Genomic DNA, 10,488 nt, shown 5'->3' with positions numbered 1-10,488 from the left:
TAATCGCGCATTTTATCGGACAGGTCACTAGATGGCGATATCTTTGGTTCAGCTCTATAAATGATAACTTTCTGATTTGACCCCAACAACGTCAGCTAACAACTTCAATTAGAAGTCATTAGCCAATGAGTGGGAACAATGAGCAAGCTCTGGCCGGTCCTCCTCGTCACATCCTGTTTTTTTGAAACCAAGATGGCAAAGATGGAAACGCTGCTCTTGACTTTTCCAAACTGGCCTACTTTCATTTTTTATTATACCATCTGTGACTGCCAACAGCTTGCAGATTGCACTCTTCAATTCAATTCAGTTCAATTCAATTTTATTTATATAGCGCTAAATCACAACAAAAGTCGCCTCAAGGTGCTTCATAGGTACAGAGAAAAACCCAACAATCATATGACCCCCTATGAGCAAGCACTTTGGCGACAGTGGGAAGGAAAAACTCCCTTTTAACAGGAAGAAACCTCCGGCAGAACCAGGCTCAGGGAGGGGCGGGTCCATCTGCTGTGATTGGTTAGAGTGAGAGAAGGAAGACAGGATAAAAGACATGCTGTGGACAAACGGTGCAACAATAACATTCACAGCAAGCTAAAATTTTGAATCATCTCAAAATGTATTAGTTAATAGTGAATTATTTTTTTTTTACATAAACTGAAATTATGACTTATGATGCCAATTTATTTATTTCAGTGATATAAACAAGCTTCCATGAAAGGGTGTTTTTCCCCATCTGTTCTCTTTTTTTGTGTTAACCGTTCTCTTCCATGATTCAGCGGTTTGTGATTACCCTGCATATCAAACAAATCTCCCGCTGAATGCTTTTTAAATAAGAACAACTGAGCAGCCTCCCACTGACAGAAGAAAACGTTAACAAAGTTATAATAAGACAACATGTTTTTTTTTTTTTATTTACCAGACACAATGATCATGTAAAAAGAAGTGAATAAATTGAATGAAATACATATATCACAGTGTTGATAACAAACAAAGTGGACATAAATAAGTGTTCCATCAACGGTATAGTACTGTATCTGTATACATAATGCAATGTAATAATCAGATCAGAGCATTCACGTCTGATCCCGCTTTGAAAACAGGAATAAATACAAGAGCTCGGCCTCTCTGTGGTCTGCAGACTTTCAGCTAAACCTTAAATTTCATCCTCCCTTTGAACATCACGAGCTTCCCTTTTTTTTCCCCCCCTTCTCAAAAATCGAACATCATACATTCTTGCTTCTCGGTGACAATTAAATACACCAAACTATCTTTAAATACTTTCCACAAGAAAGCCCACTAAGTTCAGCTTTAGTTGAAAACAAAGAAAAAAAGGTCTCGGTTTACTGTAAATTTTAGCATTTCTCTGAGTTTTCCAAACAAATACTCAGTAATTACACTTCTTTACACAACTACACACTTCACAGCATCCTCCAACAGAGACGTGTCAGGGATTACCTGAGAGCAGGTAGAAAGAATTCCTCAAGAGCTGAAACAGTTAGAGAATGAACGAGTTAATGAACCGACAAAATATTGGTTGAAAAAGTTTTAATGCTTTTACCCCATCAAGTTTTTAAAGCTGTAAAGTCTGACAGTTAAATAAAAATGATGGCATGCCCCGTCCTCAATTCACCCTAAACTTTATTCTCTACCCTTGATTTTAGAGTCTGATACGGTGCTAAAACTTCTACACAAGTGTATTTCACAAACACAAACTGTCTTGCATACGGCACAATCACTAACTCTCACTATCAGCTAACATCAATTAATACAAAGGATCTGCTTGACTCCTTCTCTGATTGGTCTTTGCACAGATGCTGTACCCTCAGGCGATCGTTGTGACCAAAGCAAAATAAAAGACACGTAGGGGGGTGAGGATAAAAGTTTGTTTTTAAAAAAAAAATTCTCTGTGATAATGAGCCTGACACAGCTGGTTGCAGCGAAAGCTGCACCGGTCGTGGGCGTACTGTACAAAAAAAACTGTGCAAGTAAAAGGAGGAGAGGAGTAAGATATGAGACTTTTCTACAGAGGCAGAACACGGCAGGAAGAGAGAGGACTGGGAGGAAGATCAGGAGGAGCTCAAAGGCTGAATAATTAACTCTGGCTACACACTTCGTTCTTTCATCCTCACCCAGCAGCTGAGTTTTCAGCACATCTATCGCTGCTGAAGCAACCTGCAGTTAAAAGATGGCTTTGCTTAGTTGTTTATTTCTCACAAGCTTTTTCAGTGACCTGCGATATTTTAAAACGCAGCAACATAAACTCACCACAGGGCTCTGTGATCCTTTCAGCTAAATAGTGATTATTCCTTCTCAGATTTGGAAAATTCACAGTTTGTCAACAACATAAAAATTGTAGTGTTAAGTAGAAGATTCATGCTTTTTCCTTTATATCACCTCCACAGGTTAGCACTGGATTAATGATTTGAAGGGCTCCTCTGTTGGTGAACCTCAGCTGCTACAGATGGATGCAACCGTTACATTAAGGCACTGGTACTACGAGTGTCTCTACGCTCATCAGGCCTTTTCTCACATATGAGACTTTAAATGTGCGTGACTCAGTGTCATCCGTTTCAGAGCGCCGATGGCACACTACATCCTTGATTAGATAAAAAAGAAAATAACGTAAAAAATGAAAGGACAGGCGTTGGTCTGGATGAGATCACTTTGTTAAGAAAAGATGCACATCAGTGACACCAGTACTTGAATGCAGCAGTATCAGAGTACAAGGTAGACTTTGCCTGGAAGGAGCCTTAAATGAATTTCTCAGCTAAGGATTCACACGTTCTCCTGCTGCCTGGACATCAGGAGCTCCGACTGAAAGGTGAAACCCTTTATCACCACACTCTTCTCAAAGCTGCTTCTCCAGCCTTCTTGTGGTTTGCATAGGGCGTGTAATATATGCACAACATAAACCGACTGTATGTATGAAGTTGTACACATGTCCAGAAGTGATAGCTTCTGTTTTTGCCAGAGACTTGCAAGGATATTTGAACTGGCCTCTTATAATAAATGTCATTACGCTATTTTAAATATAAACATACTTGAGTACTGACAGTCAGAGGAAGCCCACGGGCGAACTGAGGGGCTGTCGAGAGCTTGGGGAGTGTCTTTTCTGCGGCACCCCAGCAGCTTTTTCCCCCCTATGCGTTTTTTTTTTTTTCCATGCAGTGTTCAGGAGACGGGAAGCTGCTGACTTTCCATTTAATTACTTCTCCTGCAGGAGTGAATGTCAATCAAACTCCTCTGCAGCTACCAGTGAGAAAAAGCAGGGAAGAGGAGGAGCTGCAGCAAAATCTCCGCTCTTCTGAGGGATTGATGGGCAGGAGTCGGAGAATAACTGAGTCCTCCTCACAGTAGTCAGACATTGATTATTAATGCTTCAGTTCCTGACCAGGCAGGATGCTGGAGGAGCAGCCCCGATGAGAGCCGCCCTCTAATGCAGCTAATGGGCCCTTTCCTTGGCGATGGAAGTCTCTGCATCAGTCTCGGGTGAAGCCAGGGGTGGGACTTTCGTAGCTGCAGGGTGCTCCTCTTTCGGGGAGGCGTTCTTCTCCGCAGAGGCAGCAATGCTCGGCTTGGCATCATCAGGTGTGTGCTCGTTGGGGATGAGCGGAGCTGTGGTTTTCTGTAGGGAGAGGACAATGAACATGGTCACTGAAACTGTGGGGTTTATAGCAGTGCCAATATTGCTGCAATCAGTGGTATTATCAATGCTGTAATATTATTTTGAGTTAGAATAAAGTGAGACTTGCACTTGACTTGGGTGTGCAAAAGCCTGACTGCCACCGGTTTGACAGCAACCCCCCCAAAGAAACAAAAAATAAAAATAAAAAACCCAAACACGCCACTGCTATTAAAAGGAGCTGTTAGACTTGGGCGGCACACGGTTTTGATAGATTGAGCAATTTCGTACCAGCTATTAACTGGAATTGATGTGCAATTCTCTTCCCTAGAGGACAGCAAGCTGAAAAGATGCAGTAACGACAAACTGATCTGAATCAGATGATTAACAGGAAGAAGAACATAAAACAGGCGAATCTTTCTTTTGTTCCAGACTGGGTGGAGACAACACAGTCGCTCCTTTTATATTAGAAATTCATATACTATTATCACATTTACATTTTCTATATTAGGAAGAGATAGAGAGCTGCTAAATTAAAAAACAAAAAGATAAAACGGCGTGCTCTGAACTCATGGTTTGGACCCCACCCAACTCTGAATGCCGCCTTCATTTTGATCTGAGCTGCACACCTGCAGGTTTTGTGCCTGCATCTTGCTCAACTGTGATGCTGTGACATAAAAACACCCGCTAAAGCACTCAGAAGCCTTTGTGGTAAGACCGAGTACAACAGAGGTCGTTATTGCCATCACAACAGATTGTAATGAAGCAATAGCAGCGATACACTGAGTCATTCCATCAAAACATTGTCGGCTGACGCTCATTTCCAGTGGAAAAACGGCTAAAATCACCACTTATAGTTCAGCTCAGTGACGACAGAGTACCAAAAGGTCACGCGTTACTGATATTGTACTGACTTCCTTTGGCTCAGCTTTTAATTTTTTAAAGACTGAAGTCAAATTCAAAGTTGAAAGTTGTGTTGTTTTATTTTATTGGTACTACAGTAACAGCTTATTCTGGGCTTTGATGAACAAACGTGTGCCTCATCACATTTTCCGAACCCAGTTAAAATCAGTCAGATAATAAAATAAATGTAGAAATATCAATGTAAAACAATAAAACCTGAAAAAGCTCACAGAGAAGACACCTACCCAATGCCGTGAAGTGCTTGAGTACTGCTGGATCGTTTATTGGTTTACTTCAAGTGCAAGCTGTGGATTTCCTCTTTAGTACCATTTTTAAAACTATATAATTTATAAAAATCTCTTTGTGATTCTTCTTCCTTTGCTGGAACTAATTCCTTTATCAAAAACAATAACTTCAACAATCTTAACTTTGATTTTTGGTGTAATTTTGAATCCATCCCTCAAAGGGCTTGGTGATTTGGGTTTTCACTGACCGCTGTCTCATCATTTTGTATGCCAGTAAAGATTTTTCAACTTGAGTACTTCATCTAGATCTTTTTGAACACCATGTATTTGTTTTGATGTCCATTTTGAGATCTCAGAACACATTTATTATATAGTATACATGATTTCATATGCAGCAAAACACACTAATCATCCAAGTGCATATTCAATTCAGGGTCACAGGGAGGCTGGAGCCCATCTCATCTGTCACAGGACAACCTGGACAGGCTGCCAATCCACCACAGGGCTAGCACGGTGATGCAGACAACCAAATCATGTGTTTGGACTGTGCAAGAAAGCAGGAATGCCTGGAGAGAACCCATATAGGCACAGAAAAGATCCCAACACACCATTTAAAAGTAAGTGCACTTCCAAAAATGCAATTATTGTTTGCAGCACAACTAGAAAAGTATTAAACCACCATGGATGGACACAGCGACAGTTACAGGATTTTTCACTTGGGCAACTTTAACATTTCCAAGACTTAAATGCCTGCTCTGTATAGTGTTAGTTTAAGCAGGTGTACAGGACGCCGGTTTAGCCAACTGGATAGAGCAGGCGACCCATACGCCATAAGGTAAAAGCACCTCGAGGCCATTTGTTGTGCACCTTTCCCTGGTCTTTCCCATTTTCTCTCCACTGTCCTACATTATCAAAAAAAGCCTAAAAAGCCCACAAAATATATCTAAAAGTAAAAAGCAGATCTTGAAGTCAAGCTCAGCCTCAATCCCAGCTGATCACGTGATCTCAGTGAAAGCACATGTTAGCTAATAGTTCAGCTGATACCCGTCCACACATACAAACAACAAATCTTACACAGGCTGCGCTGTTTAAGTGGCTTTCACCGGTCCTCAGCTGCTGTGCATCTGCAAGCCACTTTGTGACCCACTTGCGCTTCATCTCCCCCTTTCATGCTGTATTTGGCTTAACCAGAACCAGTGTTCTATTCTGTGCAGGTCTTGCTGCTCCATTTTTGTACATAAAAGGGCGAGGAGGTCCCAGAACAGAGCTATAATACCCAATATAAATTACTGCAGATGGAAATAATCCTGACTAGTGGTCCTGTTCGCATTTAAAGCAGTGGAACAAACACAAGTGAATGCAAAACGCCAGCATCTGTATGCTAAGAAGAGGCACAAAATGGCCCTTCTCTGACACTGACACACACACACACTTCCTTTCTTCTCTCAATTCTAAGTGGTTTCAACTGTTTTATGTCTGCTCTATATTCATTATTCTGTGCTTTGCAGCCTCCATCCACTCACGAATCGGTGTGTCTGAATGAGGAGACTACAATGAGAAAGAGTGCATGTGGGTGTGTTTGTGGGCACTCACCGTAGATTGTGGCACGGGGTTGCTGGAGGAAATGAGTGTATCCTCCTGCAGTAGTCCTCTTCTGTCCAAGACGCTGTAGGGTGAGACGAAGCAATCATTCTGCTCATTAGTCACCAAAACAAAGCAATGCCACCAAGCTCAGACAACAGTGCGGGAAACAGTCTTGCACTGACAAAATGACCAAAAAAAACCCAAAAACTGTGAGCCTAAGATACAATAAGCAGTTACCTCGGGTATGTCGGGCCACACAGCACCTCACAGCAGTTTTTGATGATGTTCTTGTGGCTGTAAGGGTTCTGGCCTCTGTTCTTTCCCGACCAGGATCCTTTAATCTATGCAAAACAAAATTCACCACAACATAAATCAGTGAAGAAGCAAACCCTACCAAACTATCAATCGTCCGCAGTAGCACTCACTTTTCTTTCATGAAGATTTTCCCTGTGCTTATACCTTATTCAAAAGCATACTTCCATTTATAGAAGTTATCCCCACAGTGTTGGGTTTGACCCACTAAAATCTAGCTTGTCAGGAGTTAATGAATACTGATTTACTGGGAAATCTATGTGCTGATGGGTACAAACAGGCAGGGCAATGGAAGATTAGAACCACTTTATTCATTCATTAAAAATCTGAGTTCATACTAAGGTTTTCTTCTGCAATAAAACCACTACACAGCAGCTTTTTTGGGGCTTAAGGGGTTAAACGATTATTTTACTTATGCATATATGCTATGCTATGCATATATAGCTGTTTTTTTTTAATACAAATACAAATCTGTGCATCATTTTATTGACACCGCCTATAATTTTTTAGGATCTTTAGGAATATTTCCTGCAAAGACAGATTTTAAAACAAATTTCTTTTAAATACCTGAAAGAAGAAATCAAGGACACTGCTTTCATATATAAGAGAAACCTGGACCTTAATCATGCACAAGTTTATAGTCTATTTAGCTCCAAAATTAACATAATTTTCCATTAAATAAGACCTGAAACAAGCTATTAGATACTTTTAATACAGTTCATTTTTGGAACCAGAGGAATCACCCCCCTGCTGCATTTACTAACAAAAAGTGCAATGAGTGCAGATTTTTTTAAAAAATTCTCGTGTGAATAAATCTGGCACAGTTACACAACATCATAAAATAAAATACACAAAACAGAAAACAAATATTTCCATTATAATCCAATGACCTTCAATGTGGACAACAATTATTTGCAGATTTTGCATTAGAGCCACATTAGATTTGATTTTTTTAAAAACAGGAAACGTAGATAAAACAGACTCTGAATGCATCTGTGAGTGCATCTGTAATAGTTGTAAAGGCTCGTCTCTTTGTTCGCAGCAGAGCATGCACTCCCTGACCCTCCAGCAGGACGGACAAAAAGCTTTATTTTAGGCGTCATAGATGTAGGTCAGGAGCCTGCACACAAGGCGCCTCACACATGCCTCCGTGTGTCTGCATGTGTGACACACTTCATCGAGCATGCGTCGTCCTACGGGGAGACCAGAGCAACCATAACACTCAAGGTGCCTTCCTTCCCCTGTTCGCCTTCTCCTCCCTCTCTCCTCTCACTCCCCCTCCTCGTCTCTGCCACAGCAGTGTTTCTGGCGCCGTGCCCGGCCCCTGCAGGTATCGATGCATCTATTATTAGCCCAATCACAGATATTGAAACAGCTGGGCTGACAGCTATTGTTTCAACTCCTGAAGCAACGTTACACGTTTTAGGTGCACATTCCACTGCTTTATCACAGATTAAATGGGGAAAAAATGAGGCCAGCCATCCCACAGGAAAGAAGAAGGGGAATTATAAATTAATCATTACAACAAAGTATGAGTGCACTCTCTTGCTTTCAGCCATCTAGAACCTCCCACCACATCGCTGCTGCTGCTTCTCATCAGAGCCTCTGCAGTTAGATCTGGGCTAACAAAGCCTCCATTAAAGAACACGTGCTGTTTAATGTCAGTATATTTGCACAGACGCAACGCAAATTACTCCCTTTGTGAATTCATCCACCTGCATGTCCGCCGCTCATCATCTGCTTCGCATCAGCCTGACTCTGTGTTTCTGTGTGCAGTAACTAAATAACGACTCAGTGCTAATGTGGCCAACCAATCAATACTTTTTTCCTCCTCATTCAGCCGGAGAAGCTTTTGCTAAATGTAGTTGGCAAGCTGGGAGAAAGAGACCGGCGCGTCTGTTTTTGACTTATTTCAGCTTCATTTTGTCAGTGCTTTTATTAAGTACAGAAGCTTTTTGTGCATATTTTTAGATCATTACGCTCCATCAGCCTGCTGGTTGGCTGAGAGGAGTCCAACTGCAAACAATTTGTCGCATGGCTGAGAGTCTGAGCAGAATAAGCTGCTCCTGCTGGTGGTTTTCTGTCTCAGTCTTCCTGATTTAGATAAAAAATAAAGCATTAACCTTTACAGAAAAATAACAAACAAGCTGGTGAATTCTGTGTGTACAATCTCTTAAATGAGAGTGAGTTAATATCTCATTTTTTTATGTCTCTGTTTTCTTCCTGTTGGTCGTCAGACACTTTATTTGCTTTTCTTTTGTTTACAATATACCAACCTTGTTTTAACGAGCTACAGTTTACCAGCCCTCTGTCCTTCAGCGCTGAACGAGGAGGAGCTGTTGTCAAGGTAACAGCTCTCTGGTCTTAGAAATTGTAGTGTTGGACCACGGTGATGCATGTTTATCTTTACAGCCACAGGAAGCCAATCTGCCCGATCACAATGTTGCTAAAACTGTGATTTATCCTAATTATGTATCCACCTGACCATTACCTTCAAGATATAAACCAAGACCTCACCAGAAAACACATCTAATCCATCACTCTTAAAAATCCGAGCATTACTGTAATATGTGCGTTTATCTTCATCTCTATTATTGGTCAGTGGGGTTGGACTTTGTTCAACCCCGAAGCATTTGAGTCCTCCTAATGGGGCATTAAAGAACTGAGAATAAACGCCTCTCCATATTCCCCTCGAGGGTTTCTGGCAGGTAACAAACAGCTTTAGCTGTATTATCGCCTTCCTCTGAGCTGAAATAGTCGTACACGTTCCTCCAAAAATGAGAAGGCTGCAAAGAAACACAGAGACGAGTAAATGTGTCTCTGTGTTAATCCAGATGCAGCTTGACCAGATGTGTTAAGCCACATGTGGATTTAATGAAATGTAAACGTAAACTGGTCTGAGCAGCGGTTCACTTGGACTAAAGTCTATGAAACCCACTCGAACACTAAACTGATGCTCCAAACACTGTGTAGGATCAGCTTGGCAAATGCAGCCTACAGAGTAGGCAGCTCACTGGATTCTGCCAAATATCGATTTCTGTTGTTATGTGACAAAAAATAAAGTTTGAAGAATCAGAGTATAGTTGCAGAAAACTTGGAAAAATAAAATAAATGAGATAATAGTCTGTCAAAGTGTAAGCAGAATAGACTGTACATAAAAGATGGACAAAGCTCAATCTGTATTCTTGTAATGACTTGCAGTGTGTCACTTCTTTGGTTCCAAAATAACTCAGATGTCTGCAGGATCGCCTCAGTAAACACTTTCCTAATGACTGTATGGCCTCAATAACCAACAAGTGTGAATGGAGTTAGTGGTCCAGTAGAGGTAATGAGTGACAGGAGAATGGTGGCTAAACTGTCATCACACGTTAAACAACACCTCCCACCCCATTCAAGTCACTCTGACAGCTATGAGCAACTCCTTCAGTGACAGTGTGAAGGTGAGATTTGGGAGGTGTTTTCACCCAGGTGCTGTCAGACTCACTAAAGGTACACATGTGTGATACTCAGTATTTGCTGCTATTAACATGCAGCCACTGCACTATGAAACATTCAATTTTTGCTGCTACGAGGCATCTAAAATGTCAGTTGTATTATTATTAATGCATATATTTCTTCTGCTTTTTAGAGCGTACATTTTTCTTCTAGTTGTTTTTATATAGTATTTCTGTTGTTAGATTATGCTACACCTATTTATTCCTGCTCTGTCCACTCTACTGCTGTGAATGTCCCAGACCATCTCGTCTCATCTTACATGATGTTAATTTGCAAATTACGGTCTCCATTCCAGTGAAAAAAGATGACAGAGCACGAGATGCTTTAGCT

General features: G+C 41.1%; 1 protein-coding gene across 2 annotated transcripts in view; it reads right to left on the bottom strand.

The window, feature by feature from the left end:
- Positions 1–867: 867 nt before the first annotated feature.
- The window catches only part of zdhhc9 (zDHHC palmitoyltransferase 9), a 31,891-nt gene continuing 22,270 nt past the window's right edge, over positions 868–10,488 (bottom strand). Inside the window, exons 7-9 of one of the 2 annotated variants that reach the window (XM_085428365.1) lie at positions 6,589–6,692; positions 6,361–6,433; positions 868–3,622 (exon numbers count right to left, since the gene is read on the bottom strand). In XM_085428365.1, the coding sequence (XP_085284491.1) occupies positions 3,440–3,622; positions 6,361–6,433; positions 6,589–6,692 (360 nt within the window). In that variant the 3' untranslated portion in view covers positions 868–3,439. The remainder of the gene's footprint in view (positions 3,623–6,360; positions 6,434–6,588; positions 6,693–10,488) is intronic. The other variant, XM_085428358.1, reaches the window with a different exon arrangement.

This window comes from Rhamphochromis longiceps, linkage group LG2 (genome assembly GCF_057381845.1).
Source record: "Rhamphochromis longiceps isolate RC_006_pf linkage group LG2, R_longiceps_female_GT1.1, whole genome shotgun sequence".
Taxonomy (NCBI): Eukaryota; Metazoa; Chordata; class Actinopteri; order Cichliformes; family Cichlidae; genus Rhamphochromis; species Rhamphochromis longiceps.
Note: the sequence above shows the minus strand (reverse complement) of the source record. Positions and strands in the feature narration are given on the sequence as shown.